At 38.4% G+C, this 24,199-nt stretch overlaps 1 protein-coding gene across 2 annotated transcripts in view; it reads left to right on the forward strand.

The window, feature by feature from the left end:
• Positions 1 to 24,199, forward strand: part of EXOC6 (exocyst complex component 6) — a 229,115-nt gene that overhangs the window by 126,651 nt on the left and 78,265 nt on the right. For both annotated transcript variants that reach the window (XM_047759791.1, XM_047759790.1), the window contains exons 16-17: positions 7,228 to 7,339; positions 8,166 to 8,300. In XM_047759791.1, coding sequence (XP_047615747.1) covers positions 7,228 to 7,339; positions 8,166 to 8,300 — 247 coding nt within the window. The remainder of the gene's footprint in view (positions 1 to 7,227; positions 7,340 to 8,165; positions 8,301 to 24,199) is intronic.

The raw sequence follows: 24,199 nt of genomic DNA on the forward strand, positions 1-24,199 counted from the left end.
CCTGTTATTATCTGCTTGAGTGTATTTTTTTTTTTCATTTTTTGCAAATGCAATATTTGGTTTTGGCTTGTGGTTGCCCTGTTTTTTAAGTATGCTAACCCCTTCCCATAATTGTGTGTTTTAGCCTGATGGTCCTGTAAGTTCAAATACTTCATTACTATATTAAAATTAAGAAGAGAAACATACAAACAAACAAAAAGGGTTATTTACTTCCTAACATCCCTTGCCCACATTTTATGGTTTTGATGACTCTTTTTTATTTTTTTCCTTTTTAATTTTATTTTGTTTGAGGCCTGTTCATGATTAAATCTGTATGCTGGCTTATTTGAGTGACTGCTCTCTGATTGCAGTTTCCTCAGTCCTAGTTCTTCCTCTTCTTTTTTTTTTTTCTTTTCTTTTTTCTCCCCTTTCCTTCCTTTCTTTTTGGTTTAGAGAAGCCCTTTCAATATTTCCTTTAACCTGGGTTTTGTGTTGCAGTATTCTTTTAAGTTTTTGTTTGTTGGAAAAAATTTTTATTTCCCCTTCTATTTTAAATGATATTCTTGCTGGATAGAGTATTCTAGGTTGCATATTTTTTCCTTTTAGCACTTTAAATATCTCTTGCCATTCCCTCCTGGCCTGTAGTGTTTCTGTAGAGAAGTCAGCTGATATTCTTATGGTAACATTCTGTTTTTCTCTTGCTGATTTTAGGATCCTCTCTTTATCATTCTGTTTTTCTCTTGCTGCCTTGTAGGTAACATTCTGTTTTTCTCTTGCTGCCTTTAGGATCCTCTCTTTATCTCTAACTTTTGCCATTTTTATTATGATGTGTCTTGCTGTGGGTCTGTTTGGGTTCAGTTTGTTTGGGGCCCTCTGTGCTTCTTGTATCTTGAACCCAGTATCCTTTAGATTTGGGAAGTTGCCATCGATAATTTCTTCAAATATATTTTCCATACCCTTATCTTTTTCTACTCCTTCTGGAATTCCTATTATGCGTAGATTGGCCCACTTTATATTATCCCATAGGTCTCTTATATTGCTTTCCAGTTTTTTGATTCGGTTTTCTGTCTGTTGACCGGATTGAGTGATTTCCATTATTCTATCTTCCATATCACTGATTCGTTCTTCTGCATTATTCATTCTGGTTTTTACTGCCCTTAGTTCAGTTTGCATCTCTGCAAATGAATGTTCTAGTTTCTCTTGGCTCCTCCTTATATTTTCTAGTTCCTTTCTGAGGGTATCTGCATTACTGTTCATATCTTCTCTTAATTCCTTCAGTATTTTCACTATTTCTCTTTTGAACTCCAGGTCTGTCAGACTGCAGAGATCTGTTTCATTGTTGACTGTATTAGGTGAGTTCTCCTGTTGGTTTGACTGGGGGTGGTTTCTCTGCTTCTTCATCTTGCTTGTTGTTTTCTTTCTCCTGAGGGAGTTGTACTCTCCGTGATCGGGCAGTGTTTGCCTTGTCACTGCCGTGGAATATTTCATGAGGGCTGGCGTTGTTGGTCAATCTTTTTTGAGGCAGTGTGGCTTTTCTGGAGTGTTGATGGGGCTAACAGTGTTTCTTTGAAGCAAAGGAGGACTTCCTGAGGGCAGACAGGACTGGGAGGTCCACACCACGATGGTAGCAGATTTCACTTGGTCATGCAGAACTTGCTCTGGTGTTTTTAGGCTGTGGGGTCCTTGCAGGGGGTTGGCGGTGTTGGGCAGCTGTTCCTCAGGAGTGCAGTGCCCCCTGGGGGCTGGAGCAGCTATCTGGGTCACTGAGAACCTAAGAGTCTCTTCCCTAGGGCAGCCCAACTCAGAAGGATGGCCTGAGAATGTAGGCAGATCTTTTCACAGTCTGGCCAAGCTTGTTGCAGCTTTTCTGGGCTGCAGGGGCTCTTCTAGGGGGCTGGTGGTGCTGAGCAGCTATTCCGCGGGAATGGGCACCCCCTAGGGGCTTGGGCGGGTAGCAGGGCCACTGGAAACCGAAGAGGCTCCTCCCCGGGGCAGCCCGACTCAGAAACACCGTCTGAGATCTTTTCCCGGTTCGTCCGAGCTTGTTGCAGCTTTTCTGGGCTGTAGGGGGTCCTGCCTGGAGCTGGCAGTCCTATGCAGCTGATCCACTAGGGCACCCCCTGGGGGCTTGGGCGGGTAGCAGGACCGTTGGAAACCGAAGAGGCTCCTCCCCGGGGCAGCCCGACTCAGAAAAACCATCCGGGAATTAGGCAGATCTATTCACTGCCTGGCTAGGCTTGTTCTAGCTTTTCTGGGCTGCAGGCCTTTTCTCGGGGGCTGGTGGTGTTTGGTGCTACTCTGCGGAAGTGTAGCCCCTCCAAAGGGCAAGCAGGCCTGTGCAGGGACAGCCCCTGTGGTGGTAGGCTTCAGGCAATTGTTGAGGCCAGCCCTCCTGGATGGCAGGCAGCCCCAGGTTCGGCGAGAGCGTAGGGGGTGACAGGGGTGGGGGGAGGGGATGCACTGGGAAGCACAGCTTTCAGCTAGCTAGCGGGCCTGTAAGCTTGCTGTGGTGTGGGGGGTATTCTGTGGGGACCCACCCCTTCTTCTCTCCCCTCCCCAGCACGGGCACAGACCAGGCTCTTTTCCCAGGTTCCCTCTGATGCGGCTTTCCACTTCCCCACCCCTAGAGTATTGCTCCCTTCCTCTGGACAGCTTTGTTTTCTAGTCTCCCAGGCAGTCTCTGCCCCGTCAAATGGTTTCTAGACCTCCCAAGCAGTTTCCGCTCCGCCCCGCCCCCCCCCCCAGCCTGGGGACTAACCTCTGGAGCCTAGGTCGGTGCCCAGCCCCCACCCAGGCGTCCCCCGGCCCTTTCCCCGGGACTAACCTCTGGAGCTGAGGACTCGGTGCCCAGCCCCCACCCAGGCGTCTCAATTTTTGGTGACTGTGCCCGTAGTTCAGATGGTCCGTTCGGTTCTTGATCGCCTTTTCCGTACTCCAACTTACTGCTACACTCTTCTCTGCACCTGGAGATTCCTCCGGTTCGTTTGATCTTTCCCCTGTGTAGGTGACTTTCCAGGGTGTGGGATCCCTTTCTCCTCCGCAGTTCCCTTTCAGGAGCGCCCGTCCCGCTCGGATTCACCTTCTCTCACTCTCCTCTTTTCTCCCGTTCTGCCCCGTAATGTCACGAACTTCTTGCCATCATTGGAGTTTAGGTTCTTCTGCCAGCGATTGGTTGCTGTTCTGTGCGAGTCATTTATTCTGTAGATGTGCTTTTTTTTGTTGTGTTTGTGGGAGAGGGCGAGCGTGTCCCCCTACTCCTCCGCCATCTTGTCCTCTCCTCATCTTTTCTTTTAAATGTAGATTACTTTAACATTTTCTAAATTGGTAACATGTACAATATGTATGTCTAACAAGTACTTTTTATTATCTAATCTAAGCATTGATTCTTGAAAAATAGGACTGATAATTAAAATATTGTTAAACTGTAGAAAGTATAGAAATCTAGCAATTTGGAAAGTTTTATTTACAGAGGAGAAATAGTAGATCTCTAATTGTTGTTTGATTTTTTTTTTACAGCATTTATAACACCAAAGATAAAAAAGCCATCATTCATAATCGTCCTTTTGTTTGTTTGTTTAGGGCCACACCTGTGGCATATGGAAGTTCCCAGGGTAGGGATTGAATCAGAGCTGCAGCTGCTGGCTTACACCACAGCCATAGCAATGCCAGATCTGAGCTTCATCTGTGATCTAGACCATAGCTCATGGCAGTGCTAGGTCCTCAACAAGGCCAGGGATCCAACTCGCATCCTCATGGGGACTAGTCAAGTTCCTTCCCACCTAGCCATAACAGAAACTCCAATTGGTCATAATATTCTGTATAACTTTCCCTAAAGCTTCCCTATTGACTGACCAGAAATAGAATTACTCCCTCAGTTCTTATTCTTTATGTGTATGAACTCGTAGCATTACCTAGAAGTAAATATTGTATACTAAAGCTACAGCAGAGAAGACTATTTTTTCCTTATCTCTTTGATAAAAACATTTGTCATTTTCATTAGTTTCATACCCAGTTGTTCTAATTAACTCTCTATGATGATGTGTTATTCATTCAGCAAGGCCTTTATGCCTACATTTTTTTTTTTACTTTTTTCATTTTTAAATTTTTTGTCTTTTGTCTTTTTAGAGCCGTACCCGTGGCATATGTAGGTTCCCAGGCTAGGGGTCAAATCGGAGCTGTAGCTGCCGGCCTACACCACAGCCACAGCCATAGCCATGCAGGATCCGAACTGAGTCTGTGACCTACACCACAGCTCATGGCAACGCCAGATCCTTAACCCACTGAGCAAGACCAGGGATTGAACCTATGTCCTCATGAATTCTAGTCAGATTTGTTAGCAGCTGAGCTATGATGGGGACCTCCACATTTTTTTTTTATTTTTTTTTACTGTTAGCTTTATTATACATTGGCTGATTTTTTGTTAATGAAAGTAATAGCTCAAAATAAACAGAAACAGCAATAGTTTTAAAAAGTCTAAATATAAATTGTCTAGATTATCAGCTTTCTGACATATATTTTTATTTTAAAAATTTACACCTGTGACTTAAAATTGAGCTATTCGAGGGTTTTTTGTTGTTGTTCTTGTTAAAGAGTTATGGAAAATGATTTTCTGTGTTTAAAGCTCTTTTTGAACATAATTCATAGTTAACTTTTTTTAAAAACAAGATCTTTGGAGCATTTATAGTAAAAAGGTTTCTTTTAATATGTGAATAAAAGCAAGGCCAGAGAATGAAGTGACTTCATGAAGAGACTCCAAAGTCTCAATTATTTGTTTGCAGAGGAAACATCTGGATCTAATATGATCTTTAAGAAATTTTCAGTTTTCGGATGTTCCCGTTATGGCTCGGTGGTTAATGAATCCGACTAAGAACCATGAGGTTGTGGGCTCAGTCCCTGCTTGATCAGTGGGTTAAGGATCCAGCGTTGCCGTGAGCTGTGGTGTAGGTCTCAGACACGGCTCCGATCCCACGCTGGTGGCTACAGCTCTGATTAGACCCCTAGCCTGGGAAACTCTGTATGTCGCAGGTGCGGACCTAGAAAACACAAAAAGACAAAAAAAAAAAGATTGAATTACTGTGGAATGCAATTTAAAAATTAGGAAGAGTCCAAGTTAGAGGCTCAAAGGACAAGGAGTTAGCAAAAAAATTACTCAGTATAAAAACCTCATGGGGGAAATCCTGGACATTGCTGGGTAAATTTTGCTTGCACAAATACAACATAGGTGCTGATAGGTTTTTTTTCCTCTGCTTTTATTTATGGAAGAAAAGGATACATTGACTCAGCATTCAAGGAAGTTCAGGGGAATTAATCAAAAGACATTATATGTCATAAAAAACTTTGCATCTGAAAAGGTTGTTATACAGGGTGTCTTTAAGCATAATTTGAGTGTCAGTAAAGAAACCAGAGGAGTTGGCAACCACCTCCTTTTTATCAGCATGAGTACATTGCTTATTCTAGGGACACTATTGATAGAGTTTTTGCCAGAGAGGGGTTTCTTTTGTTTTTGTTTTTGTTTTGCTTTTGGAGGAAGCACATCTGTGGCATATGGAAGTTCAGAAGTTCCCAGGCTAGGGGTCCAGTTGGAGCTACAGCCGCCAGCCTACACCACAGCCACAGAAACAAGGGATCCCAGACGTGTCTGCAATCTACACCACAGCTCACGGCAATGCTAGATCCTTAACCCACTCAACGAGGCCAGGGATCAAACCTGCATCCTCATGGATTCTAGTCAGGTTCGTTAATGTCTAAGCCACGAAGGGAACTCCTTTTGTCAGAGAGTTTGCCGCCTAGTAACCCTGAAACCCTACTGGTATTATATACATTCCCTGGGAAGTCTTGATTTTAGATATAAAGAATAAGTGAGACATATTCTCCTCAGGTCTGCCACAATTAAGGTAACTACTAGAAGTTGAAGAGTACCTGCATTAAAATGGAGTATGTTAATTAGAGTAGCAGTGAGAATTATCGGTGTTTTGTCAAATCTTGCTCCATTTGCATACTTGAAATAAATATAAACTACTAAGTGTTTGTATTTCTTAGATTTTTAAGAGTAATGTTTCAGTAAAATAAAAAGTAAAAAGATGCTAAAATTAGAATGTTAGACTGTGTTTAAGGCAGTGGGTCTCAACTGAGGCAATTTTGCCTCTCTCCCCCGCCCCCAGAGTATATTTGACACTGTCTAGAGACATTTTGGGTAGCCACAACTAGGGGGAGGAGTGCTGCTGCTTGCTTCAAGTGGGTAGAGGCCAAAGGTGCTGCTAAACATCTTTCAATAATATAGGACAACCCACAACAAAGAATTATCTAACCTAAAATGTCAGTAGTGCTGAGACTGAGAAAACTTGGCCTAAGGACAGCTTAACTATTTTGATGATGAAGCTATATACAAAAAATCATTATTGACTTCAATTGAAGGGCTAGTGGTTAGAAGAAAATAATAAGCAGTCCTAGTCTAGCTGTCTTGAGGGTTTTAGAGGTATTATATATAGGGTTAGTTCTTCTCTCTCCCAAATTAAAAGTAGTGTAAGACATTTATTGCTTTAAATCTTTTTTAAAAATATCAATGGAAATGGATAGCTTAGTTATGTTAAAATTTAGTAATTTTTCTTTTTTTGCAGGGGGCGGCACCTGTGGCATATGGAGGTTCCCAGGCTAGGGGTCGAGTTGGAGCTGAGCTGCCAGCCTACGCCACAGCCACCACAATGCCAGATCTGATCCTTGTCTGTGACCTACATGACAGTTCACGGCAACGCCGGATCTTTAACCCACTGAGCAAGGCCAAGGATAGAACCCTCAACCTCATGGTTCCTAGTCGGATTTGTTTCTGCTGCACCACAATGGAAACTCCAAATCTAGTAACTTTTTAATTATATCTATAGAGCTCACATCAATTTGCATTTTAAAAGTAATTTTAGCTATATTTGTATATAAAATGTCTTTGAAATTGGCAGTTCCATAATGGAGTTATAATTAAGAATAGTTTTATTTCCTTATACTAAATATCCCATGGTTTTACTATAATGGTTAATTGAATACACTTAAATTATTCCATAAATGAGCATTCTACTTTATGGAAAGTATCCCTTTTGTGAAACTAAATTGAATTGAAATATGTGATTTAATAAATATGAATAATTTTAATTTATTTAAAGATATAATGGAATTAGAGTAAATTATTTTAGTAAGTTGTGTTAAATTATTTAGGAAGCTAATTAACTGTACCCATAATATCAACCTTTTTTTTTTTAGCTCAACAGAAATAGATGATATGCTTAGAAAATCTACAAATCTGCTGCTGACCAGAACTTTGAGTAGCTGTTTACTGAATCTTATTAGAAAGCCTCATATAGGTTTGACAGAGGTATGTTAAAAAGATATTTATAGCTAAATGTTTCATTATATGAAACAATTATTATAAATTAAGTTATTGTTGAAAGAACATCATCCTATAAAGTTAGCCCTCCATTTTAAATTTATTAATAGAAGTGGATTGGTTTTCAAATAAAAGTGTCATTGTAAATTCAAACAGTGTGAGGGAAAAGGGCTTACATGAGGAATAGTAGATAGTTGAAGATGTTAGAAGATATATGAAGATTTATGTTTTCCAGACTTTACATGAAAAGTGAAAATACTCATTTTTTTAAACTTGGTGAATGTATAAAATTTGAAAAAGTGCTTTGAAAATTTATTTTAATTAATTGGTAGTTAGACTCAGGTGTTTTTTTTTTTGATGATAGCATTAATAACAGTATTTACAGCAGGCTTTTTGTTTTGTTTTGTCTTTTGTCCTTTTAGGGCCACACCCTCAGCATATGGAGGTTCCCAGGCTAGGGGTTGAATTGGAGCTACATCTGCTGGCCTATGCCAGAGCTATAGCAACACCAGATCGAAGCCGCATCTGTGACCTACAGGTTGAGGCAACACCAGATCCTTAACCCATTGAGCAAGACCATGGATTGAACCAGCAATCTCATGGTTCTTAGTCGGATTTGTTTCCAATGCACCACGACGGGAACTCCCACAGCAGGCCTTTGAAATCAGACAATCAGTTGCACCCTATAATGGCATAATGCTATAATTATGCAAAGATGGTACAGTTGCTAGAAGTAATAATCCTGTTTTTAAAAACCAAATGGCTTTGTATACATGTAACCTTCATTTTACCAGAGCTATTTTCTATTTTGTAGCTAGTGCAAATCATCATAAACACCACACATCTGGAGCAAGCTTGTAAATACCTTGAGGACTTCATAACTAACATTACAAATATTTCTCAAGAAACTGTTCATACTACAAGACTTTATGGGCTCTCTACTTTTAAGGTATGTAAAAAATCTGACCAAAATTTTTATTACACCCACTATAAGCAAACTTTTAAAAATTAAAGACAGTTTTTATTATACACGTGATTCCATTATATTCCCAACAGTTAAAGATTAGAGGCAATCATTGTCCACAATGAGCAGATAAATTTCAGTTCCTTTTTAGTATTTTAAACATCTTATTAAAATGAAGAAAAGTATATTGATTTTCTACAGCTATTTTACATCTTCATGTTTTGAAGACCTAAGAGTAGTGACAAATTGGTCTAGTTGGATTTGCATTAATATCTCAGTTTAATATTTAGTTGTATATGCAATATATGTAAGTGTGTATGTGTTTGAAAATTTAAAATGTAAGAAGAATTAGATAAGGAAATTAGGTAAGCTTTGCATCCTTTACTGGCTCTGATCTGAAGAAAAATAAATATTAACCTTATTATATGTTACTCAAGTCCTACTCTTTTGAATGGAAAGATTTCTGTTTTTCTAATTCCATGGGATATACCAAAAAATTAATTAATTGTTTTAAGCAGAATGGAAGATTAAATAATTTTGTAAATTATTCATAAACTATTTTATTATTTTATTGACTCGATGTAATCTAAATGAGACACTGGCATGGTCTAGTAAAATAAAATCCCTTTGCATTGAATAGTTTGTTCAGTTAATATAAACCATTTACTCATCCCTTGTGTATAAAATAGGCTTGCTAGTTTAGCCTCAGAGCCCTTTTCAAGTTTTCTATTAAAAAGAATTCTCATCTTCCTATTCTTGTTATATTACAATTACCCAGTTTATTTCCTAAAATTATAACATAATCATTTACATTTAAAGAATTCACTATACTTGTATTTAGATATAGCTATTTTTATTAACCAGACTTTGAAAGTGTGAAGTCCATAAAAGACGCTTGGTTCCTAAAATTAAAAGCCTAGTCTCTAAATGTTACACACCTCTGATGATTTTTGAGCCATGTGGTCATCCTAATATAAGAAATAAATGCAGATGATATCTGAGTGAATGCATTGATAAAATTGTTAAAACTAAGAAGTTGTACAAAACAGGTATTCATTTATTCAGATAGTATATAGTACAGTAAGGGCATATACTCTGGAGTTAGACTGCTATGTAACTTTGGGTACATTCTTAATGGTTCCTAGATTTGTTATCTGTAAAATTAGAATAGCAATATATTATCTACCTCAAACAATGATTTTGAGGATTAAAGGGGATATGTAGCACAGCGCCATCAATTGTACATGATTTATGCTCTGAACACTCTTATTAGGTGCTGAAAATATAGAAATGTATCTCTGCCCTCAAGGAGCTCACAGGAGGAAAAAAACTATTAAAAGACACTTGGCAATATGATATGATAGGTACCATAACATATACAAGATCTTGGACATTTATGTATCCACAGATAAATTGATTCTTTGCTTCAATATTAGATTTTACTCAACTCTTCTTTTTCTTTATTGCATTCTTTTTGTCCATATCTTACTCATATGCTTTTAAGAAGAGATTTACTTGGGACTGGGGTAGTGAGTGTTTTAACTATTAACATTATATTTAATAGTACTCTATACTCTGATTACAACATGAATTGTGTTGACCTCTGATGTATCTAGGAATCTTCAAGTAACTTTTTTTTATTAATTGTAAGTCAAAGAATCAAAGATGGTGGAACATGATGCTTTATTTTTTTTAACTGAAGTATAGTTGATTTATGGAGTTCCTTGGCAGCCTAGTGGGTTAAGGATCTGGCATTGTCACTGCTGTGGCGTGGGTTCCATCCCTATCACTGGAACTTCTACGTGCTTCAGGCACAGCCAAAAATAAATAAATAAAGTATAGTTGATTTATAATATTGTGCTAATTTCTACTGTATGGCAAAGTGACTTAGTTATATACATATATACATTCTTTTTTATATTCCTTTCCATTATGGTTCATCCCAGATTAGATATAGTTCCCTGTTCTATACAGTAAGACCTCATTGTCTATCCATTCTAAATGTAATATTTTTCATCTACTAACTGCAAACTTCCAGTCTGTTCCTCTCCCTTCCCCCTTGGCAACCACACATCTGTTCTCGGTGTCCATGCATCTGTTTCTATTTTGTGGATAGGTTCATTTGTGCCATATTTTGGATTCCACGTATAAGTGATATCATATGGTATTTGTCTTTCTGACTTTCTTCACTTAGTATGAGAATCTCTAGTTGCACAAGTGTTACTACAAATGGCATTATTTCATTCTTTTTATGACTGAGTAGTATTCCATTGTGGATGTGTGGAATACTTCTTAAAACATTCTTCTGTTGATGGACATTTAGGTTGTTTCCATGTCTTGGCTATTGTGGCTAGTGCTGCAATGAATGTAGGGGTGCATGTATCCCTTTGGGTCATTGTTATTTGGGTATATGCCCAGGAGTGGGATTGCCGGATCATATGCTAATTCTATTTTTAATTTTCTGAGAAACCTCCATACACTTTTCTGTAGTGGTTGCATTATCTTACATTCTCACGAACAATGTAGGAGGGTTCCCTTTTCTCCACACCCTTTCCAGCATGTTATTCGCAGACTTTTTAATGATGGCTAATCTGACTGATGTGAGGTGGTACCTCATTGTAGTTTTGATTTGCATTTCTCTAATAATTAGTGATGTTGAACATCTTTTCATGTGCCTACTGGCCATTTGTAGAAACAAAATGCTTTAGGTTAAGGTAGCTTGGAACTTCATTGCTTTAAATCTGCCTGTAGAGAGGAAATGTTTAGAAATGTTAGCTCTGATCCATCATTCCAGTGGTACTTAAATTGACATACAACTGCCATAGATGCCCCTTAAGTTTTCTCAGAAATCAGGAAATCAAGTTTGGCCTGTACACATAGTAGAACACCCTTGCTTTTTGGTATTTCTCTTAGCTTTACACAGAACTCAGGAAACTCTTTCTGTTTTAAGATATGAGAGCAAGAGCTATTTCAAGCTCCATATGTGAAGGTCAAGTGATCTTCAGTTCTACCTTTGATCTGTTTCAAGAGGAATTTGTCTTAAACTGTGATATGAGAAAGCAATTCAACGAAGAGAATTGTTAAATCATTATTAAGGTGAATTATTAAGGGAGATTGGGGGAATTTACATTCATAGTAATTAGTCAATCTGTAGGTGATTCAATTACAGTCTTGATTACAGACATTGACATGAATTGTTTAGTTAACCTCTTAGCCTAATTCTTTTCAGTCCGATAACCTGAACAAATATATCCATACTTAATTGCTTAATGACTACAGACCTACGCACTTACATGATCCTTTTACCCACACCTCCTCCATTTGCATCCCCTCAAAAACCTCACATATGCATATACAGAATGCATGATTTTCTATATTTGTTTACATTATGAAGTATTATACAGACCATCTTGTTAGCTTGCCTTTCATTGTACGGAATCTGTGAGTGATACAAGAAGTTAAGTAAGTAGTTCCTGCCCTCAAGCAGTACCACAGTTTTTTGAAGTGAACCTGGATCCACACTGAGAGCTACTTGAAGCTAATTTAAGATATCTAACTGAAAAGATTTGCATCAGAATAGAGGGGAAAACAGAAATACCATTCCTGTAGTATAGAAATGGCTCAGTTCTTTTTCTTTGGTATCAGAGCTCTTCACCTTTGCTCCGGAGGCTTTTTCAACCTGCCACCCAGAAGATTCCTTTCCTTCAGAGTCCTGGCAGTGATTGTAATTTTAAGTGCCTTAGGAAGAATATGCTTGCAATTCATTTTCAGTTAGCTTTTTTTTTTAATCTATTGATGAGTGTGTACAAATTTTTTTTTTTTTTGTCTTTTTAGAGCTGCACCCTGGGCTATAGAAGTTCCCAGGCTAGGGGTCAAATCAGAGCTGCAGCTGCTAGCCTATTCCACAGCCACAGCAACACCAGATCTGAGCCTTGTCTGCAACCTATGCCACAGATCAAGGCAACACCAGATCCTTAACCCACCAAGCCAGGCCAGGGCTCGAACCCATGTCCTCATGGATACTAGTTGGGTTTGTTACCATTCAGCCATGACAGGAATTCCCTAGAAAGTTTTATTTTTTAGGACTATGGCTAAAGTGACAGTATAAATTATGTTTGATTGAGGGCTTGAAATTCTCTTCCTTTGGAGCGTGGACATGATACATGGGGACTAAAAAAACTTTTTTCTTGAAATGTAACCTGCATACATAAACACACACAATATATAAATGCAAAAATTATAAATAGATATAGCTCAATTAATTATTAAAAAGTGAACACAGACTTCTAATTTCCAATCTGGCAAGTAAAAATCTTGAAAGTTGTTACTCTGTCCTAACAAGTAAAAAGCTGGTAAAACTGAAAAATCAACAATTCTTCCTTGATCTTTCAAAGAAGTGAGATTACAGGACATACTGCTATAATTCCCCCCTCTTCTGCCACAAATTGGAGAGAAAGGCAAATACAAAGAATCATACTTGATGGAGCAGAAACCAACAGGAATCACTACTAGGGTAGGAAAACCTGAAGTGTAATTGACTACTAGAAGTTCAGTATAGACCAGTTTGAGAGTTAAACCTCCAATAAAACCCAGTCTTAGAGGGCACCGAGTTCTCCCAGTGAAGGTTTAAGAAAAATCCTCTTACACTTCCAGCAGGGGAGAAGAAAAAAGGGAATGATTTTGAAATATGCCAGAGCATTCTGTTCTTTAAGCATTCTGTTTTTAATCAACAAGACTTAACTTCAAAAGAAACTATTTACGAGTGCCTAAACTATTTACCAGTGCCTCAACTGTTGGGGGAAGGAAGGGAAATACCCAACTTCGACCTCCACTGGCCATCCTGTTCAACTTGAGGAGTGGAAATGAAAAGCACTTGCAAAGTTCACAGCTGAGAAGCAAAGGCTTACTTAAAGATGGAGACCTAATATAGGACTGAAGAACACTTCCTCTCCCCCCCATGTCTTATTACCACATTATTAAAGGCCTAATTACTGCAGTTCTTTTCACCTAGCACATCATGTCTGCTCTCAAAAAAAAAAAAAAAAAACCAAAAAACTACAAGGCAGACTAAAAGATAAAAAATACAGTTTAAAGAGGTATTATTCTGGCTTCAGAACCAGATTCAGATATGTCAGGGATGTTGGAATTGTCAGACCAGGAGTTAAAAAAAAATAACCTATGATTAATATCCTAAGGACTTTAATGTATAAAGTAGACATCATGTGGGAACAGATGGGTAATTTAAGCAGAGAGATGGGGACTTTAAGAAAGAATCAAAAAGAAATGCTAGATCAGAAATACTGTAACAGGGGATTCCCTTCGTGGCTCAGCGGTTAACGAACCCGACTAGGATCCATGAGGATGTGGGTTCCATCCCTGGCCTCACTCAGTGGGATAAGGATCCAGCGTTGCCATGAGCTGTGGTGTGGGTTGAACACTGTAACAGGAATGAAGAATGGAGACTGGATTAAGATGGCAGAGTAGAAGGACTGGAGCTTACCTTCTCACTTAAAAGCAACAAAATTACAACCATCTGCTGAACAACCCTCAACCAAATAGACTGCAGACTATCAAAAAAGATATCCTACTCTAGGAGACAAAGAGGAGGCCACATCAAGGTGGTAGGAGGAGCAATTATGCAATATAAACAACTCCATACCTGTTGGCTGGGCAGCCTACAGACTGGAAAGTAACCATATCACAGGGAGTCATCTATGAGAGTGAGAGTTCTGAGCTCCATGTCATGTCCCAATGCCTGGGGATCTGGGCCAGGGGGGCTTGTGCACAGAAGCTCCATGGAACTGGGGAAATTGGAGACCCTATTCTTAAAAAGCACACATAAGCTTTCATATGCACTGGGTCCCTGGGCAAAGCAGAGACTCCATAGGAAACTGGGTCAGACCTGACTGCATTTCTTGGGGGATCTGATGAGAAAAAAGGGGGTGACTGTGTTTTGTTGTGGGAAAAGGACTTTAGAGGCAAAGGTCTTGGGAATAATCATTGGTGTGTACTCCTCTAAAGGAGGCCATTTTGGAAAAATCTGACCCCACCTATCAGGGCTGAGAACCCCAGGGAAAACAGTAATCTGGATGGGAACACAGCCCCATCCATCAGCAAATAGGCTGCCTAAAGACCCCCCCAGGCATACAGCCATATCTGATCTCACCCAGAGACAATAAAATGGCAATAAGAACATGCATATCAATAATTACCTTAAATGTAAAGGGACTGAATGCCCCAACCAAAAGGGATAGACTGGCTGAATGGATACAAAAACAAGACCCATACATATGCTGTCTTCAAGAGACCCACTTCACTTCTAGGGACATGTACAAATTGAAAGTGAGAGGATGGAAGAAAATATTCTATGCAAACAGGAATCAAAAGAAAGCTGAAGTAGCAATACTCATATCATACAGAATAGACCTTAAAATAAAGAATATTATAAGAGACAAAGAAGTACATTACATAATGATCAAAGGATAAATCCAAGAAGAAGATATAACAATTGTAAATATATGTGCACCCAACATAGGATCATCTCAATATATAAGGCAACTGCTGATAACCTTAAAAGGAGAAATTGACAACATATTAATAGCGGGAGAATTTTAACACCCCACTTCCAGCAATGGAGAGATCATCCAGACAGAAAATCAATAAGAAAACACAGGCCTTAAATGATGCATTAGACCAGATGGACTTAATAGATCTTTATAGAACATTCCACCCAAAAGCTGCAGAATACCCATCTTCTCAAATGCACATGGAATATTCTCTAGGATTGATCACATTCTGGGCCACAAATCAAGCCCTGGTAACTTTTAAGAAAATTTCTATCATATCCAGCATTTTTTTCTGACCACAATGCTGTATAACTGCAAATCAATAACAAGAAAAAATCTGCAAAACACACAAACATGTGGAGACTAAACAATATGCTACTAAACATCCAATGGATCAAAGAAGAAATTATAAAACACCTAGAAGGAAACAACAACAAAGACACAACAATCCAAAAACCTATGGGATGCAGCAAAAGCAGTTCGAAGAGGGAAGTTTACAGCAATACGAGCCTACCTCAGGAAATAAGAAAAAGCTCAAATAAACAAGCTAACTTTACATCTAAAGCAACTAGAGAGAGAACAGATGAGACCTAACATTAGCAGAAGGAAATCATCAAGATCAGAGTAGAAATAAATAGAAATGAAGAAAACCATAGGAAAGATCAATGAAACTAAATGTTGGTTCTTTGAAAAGATCAACAAAATTTCTAAATCCTTAGCCAGACTCATCAAGAAAAAAAGATAAGGGGTTCCTGTCATGGCTCAGTGGTTAACGAATCCGACTAGGAACCATGAGGTTGTGGGTTCAATCCCTGGCCTTTCTCTGTGGGTTAAGGATCTGGCATTGCCATGAGCTGTGGTGTAGGTCACAGACGTGGCTCTGGTGAAGGCCAGCAGCTATAACTCCGATTAGACCCCTAGCCTTGGACCCTCCATATGCTGTGGGTGTGGCCCTAGAAACTACAAAAAAAAAAAAAAGACACAAAAAAAAGACAAAAAGATAAATCAATAAATTAGATCAATAAATTAGAAATGAATAAATTAGAAATGAAAAAGGAGAAGTTACAGCAGACATCCCAGAAATACAAAGGATCATAAGAGACTACTACAAGCAACTACTGGCTAATAAAATGGACAACCCAGGAGAAATGGACAAATTCATAGAAAAGTACAATCTTTCAAGACTAAACCAAGAAGAAATAGGAAAGATGAGAAGACCAGTCACAAGTATTGAAATCGAAACTGTGATTAAAAAACTTCCAACAAACAAAAGTCCAAGACCAGATGGCTTCACAGGCGAATTCTATCAAACTTTTAGAGAAGAGCTAACACCTATCATTCTGAAACTATAACTCATTCTTTAAGGCCACCATCACCCTGAAACCAAAACCAGACAAAGGCACCACAAAAAAGAAAATTACGGGCCAATATCACTGATGAACATAGATGCAAAAATCCTCAACAAAATACTAGCACACCAAATCCAACAATACATTAAAAGGATTGTAGGAGTTCCCATTGTGGCTCAGTAGTTAACAAGTCTGACTAGCATCCACAAGGATGCAGATTCGATCCCTGGCCTTGCTCAGTGGATTAAGCATCTGGTATTGTCATGAGCTGTGGTGTAGGTCACAGATGTGGCTTGGATCTGGCATTGCTGTGGCTGTGGTGTAGGCCAACAGCTACAGCTTTGATTTGACCCCTAGCCTGGGAATCTCCATATACCTCAGGTGTGGCTCTAAAAAAAAAAAAAAAAAAAAGGATTTTACATCATGACCAAATGGGGTTTATCCCAGGGATGCAAGGATTTTTCAATATCTACAAATCAATCAGTAGGATACAACACATTAACAAACTGAAGAATAAAAACCATGTGATCCTCTCAATAGATGCAGAAAAAGCCTTTGACAAAATCCAACACCCATTTCTGATAAAACCCTTGAGAAAGTGGGTATAGAGAGAACCTACCTCAACATAATAAGGCCATACATGACAAACCCACAGCTAACATCCTTCTCAGTAGTGAAAAGCTGAAAGTATTCCTGCTAAGATCAGGAACAAGACAAAGATGTCTACTCTTCTTCAGCATAGTTTAACGGCTTGGATCTAGCATTGCTGTGGCTGGGGTGAGGTCCAGAAATCGAAACTGTGATTAATTCTACCCCTAGCTTGGGAACCTCCATATGCTATAGGTGTGGCCCTAAAATGACCAAAAAAAAAAAAAAAAAATAGACAAAAGACCTGTACTCTGAAAACTATAAGATTTTGATGAAAGAAATCAAAGATGACACAGACAATTCAAACATGCTCTTTGATGTAAGAATCAATGTTGTTAAAATGACTATATTCTCAAAGGCAATCTACAGATTCAGTGCAATCCCTATCAAATTACCAAGAAGATTGTTCACAGAACTAGAACAAAATATTTTATTTTATTTATTTATTTATTTATTTTGTCTTTTCGCCTTTTCTAGGGCCACTCCTGTGGCATATGGAGGTTCCCAGGCTAGGGGTTGAAATCGGAGTTGTACCCACCTGCCTATGCCAGAGCCATAGCAACGCAAGATCCGAGCTTTGTCTGCAGCCTACACCACAGCTCACGGCAATGCCGGATCCTTAACCCACTGAGCAAGGCAGGGACTGAACCCGCAACCTCATGGTTCCTAATTGGATTCATTAACCACTGTGCCATGATGGGAACTCTGAGAACAAAATATTTTAAAGTTTGTTTGGAACCGCAAAAGATCCAGAACAGCCAAAGCCATCCCGAGAAAGAAAAATGGACCTGGAGCAATCAGGCTCCCTGACTTCAGACCAAACCACAAAGCTACAGTCATCAAAATCATATGGTACTGGCCCAAAAACAAAGATATAGATCAGTGGAACATGATAAAAAGCCCAGAATTAAACCCACACATACACAGTCAACAAATCTATGACAAAAGAGGCAAGAATATACAATGGAGAAAAAACAGTCCTTCAGTAAATGATACTGGGAAAACTGGACAGCCACATGTAAAATAATGAAATTAGAACACTTCCTAACACCATACACAAAAACAAACTCAAAGGTGAGTGAAGATCTAAATATAAGACAGAATACTCTAAAACTCTTAGAGGAAAACATAGGCTGAACACTGTCTGACATAAACTACAGCAATTATCTTCTCATATCTACCTTGTAGAATAATAAGAATAAAAACAAAAACAAATGGGACCTAATTAAACTGAAAAGTTTTTGCACAGCAAAGGAAACCCTAAACAAAACAAAAAGACATCCCATAGAATGGGAAAAAATATTTGTAAATGAAGCAACTGACAAGGGGTCAATCTCCAAAATTTTATAAACACCTCCTTCAGCCCAATACCAGAAAATCAAACAATGCCAGCAAAAATTAGGCAGAAGATATAAACAGTTCTCCAAGGAAGACATACAGATGGCCAAAAAGCACATGACATGGTGTCCAACATTACTAATTATTAGAGTAATGCACGTCCAAACTACTGTGAGGTACCATCTTACACCAGCCAGAATGGCCATCATCAAAAAGTCTACAAACCATAAATGCTGGAGAGGGTGTGGAGAACAGGGAGCCCTCCTACACTGTTTGCAGGAATGTAAATTGGTGCAACCACTATGGAAAACAGTATAAAAAAAACTAAAAGTAGAATTACCATTTGATGCAGCAATCCCACTCCTTTGCATCTGTCCAGAGAAAACCATGACTCAAAAAGATACATGTACTCCAATGTTCTTTGCAGCACTATAAACAATAGCCAAGACTTGGAAGCAACCTAAATGTCCATGGACAGAGGAGTGGATCAAGAAGATGTGGTACACATACACAATGGAATATTACTCAGCCATAAAAAGGAATGGAATAATGCCATTTGCAGCAACATGGATGGACCTAGAAATTATCATGCTAAGTGAAGTTAGACAGTGAGATACCAGTGTTGTATGCTATCGCTTATATGTAGAATCTGAAAAAAGGATACAATGAACTTCTTTGCAGAACAGATAATGACTCACAGACTTTGAGAAACTTATGGTTTCCAAAGGAGACAGGTTGAGGGATGGAGGAATAGGCTGTGAGTTTGGGATAGAAATGCTATAAAATTGGGTTGTGATGATCGTTGTACAACCATAAATGTAATAAAGTTCACTGAGGTAATAAAAAAAATAAAATCTTGACAAAAACAAACAAAAGAAGAAATAAAGAATACCTTTGATGGTTCCATCAGGATATTGGACATGGCTGAGAAAAGGCTCTCTGAGGATTTGTCAGCAGAAACTTCCAAAACAGAAAAGCCAACAAGAAAACATTAAAACAAACAAACAAACAAACAAAAAAACCCTGAACAGATTATCCAAGGACTGTGGGACAACCAAAAAAGGTTAAACATTTATGCAGTATGACTATTAGAAGCAGAAAAAAGAGAAAGGAACAGAAGCAATATTTGATCCGATAGTGACAGAGGATTTCCCACGAATTAATGTCACACAAAAAACCCTGAATTCAAAGAGAATAGAGAACACCATGCAGGATAAATGCCAAAATGATTACACCTAGGCATATCATATTCAAACTCTACAAAATTAAATATAAAAAAAACCTTAAATAAACCAGAGGGGAAAACCTACTTAGAATAACAAAGAAAAGGATTCTATCTTACTTTTCTTCATAAGCCATGCAAGCAAGACAGGAGAGGATGAAGATTTCCTGTTGTGGTACAGCAGAAACGAATCTGACTAGGAGCCATGAGATTGCAGGTTTGATCCCTGGCCTCGCTCAGTGAGTTAAAGATCCAGCATTGCTGAGAGCTGTGTGTGGTGTAGGTTGCAGATGTGGCTCAGATCCCATGTTGCTGTGGCTGTGGTGTAGGCCAGCAAACATAGTTTCAGTTGGACCCTTAGCCTGGGAACCTCTATATGCTGTGGGCACAGCCCTAAAAAGAAAAGCAGAAAGAAAGAAAGAAAGAAAGAAAGAAAGAAAGAAAGAAAGAAAGGAAGGAAGGAAGGAAGGAAGGAAGGAAGGAAGGAAGGAAGGAAGGAGGAAGGAAGGAAGGAAGGAAGGAAGGAAGGAAGGAAGGAAGAAGGAAGGAAGGAAGGAAGGAAGGAAGGAAGGAGAGAGAAAGAGAGAAAGAGAGAATGAAATAAAGTATTTAAAGTGTTGAGAGAAAAATACTCATCAACCTAGAATTTTATATCCTGTAAAATTATCCTTCAAAAGTAAAGGAGAAATAAAGACTTTGTCAGATAAACACAAATTGAGGAAATTTGCCAGTAGACCTGCCTTTCAAGAAGTGTTAAAAAAAAAACAAAAAAACTTCAGAGATAAGAAAATGATAGATGTCAGAGACTTGGATATACATAAAGAAAGGAAGAGCATCAGAGAAAGTAAAAATGATGGTAAACTTCTTAATTGATCTAATAACTGTTGGAAAGAATAATAGCAACTATGTATTCAATTGTGTATGCTTTTTAATATATCTCTCTGTGTATATATATATGCATATATATGTATACTTATGTATGTTTGTATGAATGACAGCAATGACACAGGAGTGGGGAGGGAAGAATTTGGATTGTTTTGTTGTTATAAGGTATTCATATGACCCATGAAATTGTATAGTGTTTTTTGAAAGTGGGCTTAGAATAATTGTGAATATATATTGGAAACTCTAGAACAACCACTAAAAACAAACAAAAAGAAGTATAAGTAATATCCTAAGAAGGAGAAAATAAAATCATACAAATGCTCAATTAATATCACAAAAGGTGGAAAAATGGAATACAAAAGTAGAAACTGTGTAAAAAATAGAAAACAGTAACAAATATGGTAGATATGTCCAGCTATCATTAGTCAATTTAAACATCTCTGACCTAAAAACACTAATTGAAAGACATAGATTGTCAAAGTGGATCAGTAAAAGCAAGACCCAATTTTGTGTTGTTTACAAAATCCACTTTGAATATAAAGATACATATGTAGTAGAAATAAATGAATGGAGAAAGATATGTTATGTTAGCAGTAGTCAAAAAAGTAGAAGTGGCCGTATTAATTCCAAACAGAACAGACTTCAAAGAAAGTTATGAGGGATAAAGAGGGCCATTATATAATGATAAATCTGTCAGTACTCCAAGAAGACATAAAAAATTTTAATATCCATATGCCTGATAATAGAGGGTCAAAAAGTGTGAAGCAAAAACTGATAGAACTATTAGGAAAAATGAATAAATCCACTGTTATAGTTAGAGGCTTTAGCACCACTCTTACCAGAAATGGTCAGACCCAGCAGACAAAATAAATAAGAACATAGTTGAACTCAACAATACCATCATTCAACTGGATATAATTCACACTTAGAAACTGCTTATCAAGCAACAGCAAAATATGCATTTCCCTCAAGCTCACATGTAACATTCACCAAGATAGACCACATTTTCAGGCATGAAGCACACCTTAACAAATTTTAAAGAATAGAAATCATACAGTGTCTTCTGTCAAACCTCAATAAAATTAAACAAGATATCAGTAATAGAAAACGGAAATTCCCAAATACTTGGAGATTAAACAACATACTTCTAAATAATACATGGGTCAAGAAGGAAAGGGGGGGAGTTCCCATCATGGCTCAGTGGTTAATGAATCAGACTAGGAACCATGAGGCTGTGGGTTCAGTCCCTGGCCTTGTTCAGTGGGTTAGGGATCCGGCGTTGCTGTGACCTGCAGTGTAGGTAGCAGACGCGGCTTGAATCTGGTGTTGCGTGGCTCTGGCATAGGCCAGTGTCTACAGCTCCGATTAGACCCCTAGCCTGGGAACCTCTACATGCCGCAGGTGCGGCCCTAGAAAAGACAGAAAGACAAAAAGGAAGGAAAAGGATAAAAAGAAATATTATGAACAACTCTATACCTGCAACTTTTGACAACCTAGATGAAATAAACCAATTCTTTCAAAGACACAATCTGTTAAAACTTGCACAAGAAGAAACAGACAACCTGAATTGACCTGTATCAATTTAAGAAATTGAATCAATAGTTAATAACCTTCTAAAACAAAGTACTAGGCCTAGATGAATTTGTTCGTGAATTCTATCAAACATCTAAATTAGACATTATACCAATTCTCTACAGTATTCCTCCTTCCCTCCCTTCCTTCCTCCCTCTCTCCTTTCTTTCCTTCCTCCCTCCCTCCTTCTTTCTTTTCCTCTTTGATTTCTCCCTTGCTTCCTCTCTCCCTCCCTCCCTTCCTTCCTTCCTTGCAGCATATAGAAGTTCCTGAGCCAGGGATTGATTCAGAACCACAGCTTTGACTCTACACTGCAGCTGCAGCAATGCCAGATCCTTTAACCCACTATGCCCGGCCAGGGATCAAACCTCCACCTCCACAGGGACCTGAGCCACTGCAGTCAGATACTTGATCCACTGTGCCACAGTGTGAACTCCCAACAATATCTTTCATGTAGAAGCAGAGAGAATACTTATGAATTCATTCCATGAGGCTGGCAATACCCTAACACCAAAACCAAAGATATTACAAGAAAATTACAGACCAATATCTCTCATGAACATAGACGCAAAATATTAACAAATTGGGTCTAACGATTTGTAAATGGAATTCTACAGCATGACCAAGTGGGATTTATTCCAGCTAATGCAGGGCTTGTTCATCATTCAAAAATCAATTAAGATAATCCATCACGTCAACAAGCTAAAGAAGAAAAATCACATGGTTATATCAATGGATACAGAAAAAGCATTTGACAAAATTCAGCACCCATTCTTGATAAAAACACTCACTAAACTTAGAGAATGTTTTCAACTTGATAATGAATGTCTATGAAAATCCTACAGTTAACGTCATCCTTCATGGTGAGAAACTTGATGTTTTCCCACAAATGCTAGGAATTAGGTAAGGCTGTCCTCTCTCACACTCCTTTTCAACATCATACTGGACATTCCAGCTAATGCAATAAGACAAGAAAAGGAAATAAAAAATACAAGGATTGGGAAGGGAGATATAAAACAATTTTTTTGCAAATTACATAATTGTTTATGTAAAAACTCAAAGGATTAAAAAAAAAGAAAACCTTCTGAAAACTAATTAGTGACTCTAATGCAGTTTCAAGATACAAGGTTAAAACACAGAAGTTAACAGCTTTCCTCTTTATCAAAAAACTCTTAAGAACTCCGTACAAAAACTACTCGAATTGGTAAATGAATTTAGCAAAGTAGCAGGATACAAGATTAACACTCAAAATTTTGGTTGTATTTCTGTATATTGACATGGAAATATTGGAAAAAGAATATTTTAGAAATACCTTTTAAAATTGCACCAGAATTTTTAGATACCTAGGAATAAACCTGACCAAGGAGGTAAAAGACTTATACATTAAGAACTATAAAACATTAATCAAGGAAATTAAAGTCTTAAGCTACTTATATTAATCAAGGCTACTAAAAGAAAATTGACAAGAACTTATAGAAAACCAACTCAAAATGTCTTAAACAATAAAAGGAAATTATTAGCCAGTGTGATTGGAAAGTTCAAGAATGGGGCAGATTTCATGTAAGGCAGAGCTAGCTGCACAGCAACTGTCACCAAGGACCTAGAGTCCCTTCATCTTTTAACTCTGCTTTATGTAGATTTGTCCTCATGGTCAGACTATACATGGTGGCCCAGCAGTTACAGACTTTCTACTCTGGTAGCAAAATGGCTGTGAGGTCACAGTTCAAACCATATATCCTCTAGATTTGTCATCTAGAGGAAAAGAGAATGTGACCTTCCACTAGCTATGGAATTCTCAGTGAAGATAATTGATAGTTGACCTAATAAACTCATCAGAATCCATTCTTGAAACTAGCTACAGGTTCAGTCCTTTTCACACCAGATAGTGCTATAAGTGGATACAGAGTGATTTTCCAAATGTATTCAAGGACTGTTCCAAGTAGGGGGAATGGGTGATAGTCGTAGATGTTTTCTAAAATATTCAGCTGTATTTCTACTTAGCTTTTATTTAAAACATACATGCTTATGGTCTCTGAGGTCTATAATGGAATTTGTTCATATGTCTGTTTAAAAAAATTTATTGAGGAGTTCCCGTCGTGGCGCAGTGGTTAACGAATCCGACTAGGAACCATGAGGTTGCGGGTTCGGTCCCTGCCCTTGCTCAGTGGGTTAAGTATCCGGCGTTGCCGTGAGCTGTGGTGTAGGTTGCAGATGCGGCTCGGATCTCGCGTTGCTGTGGCTCTGGCGTAGGCCGGCGGCTACAGCTTCGATTCAACCCCTAGCCTGGGAACCTCCATATGCCGC

The sequence above is a fragment of the Phacochoerus africanus genome, chromosome 15, assembly GCF_016906955.1.
Source record: "Phacochoerus africanus isolate WHEZ1 chromosome 15, ROS_Pafr_v1, whole genome shotgun sequence".
Classification (NCBI taxonomy): Eukaryota; Metazoa; Chordata; class Mammalia; order Artiodactyla; family Suidae; genus Phacochoerus; species Phacochoerus africanus.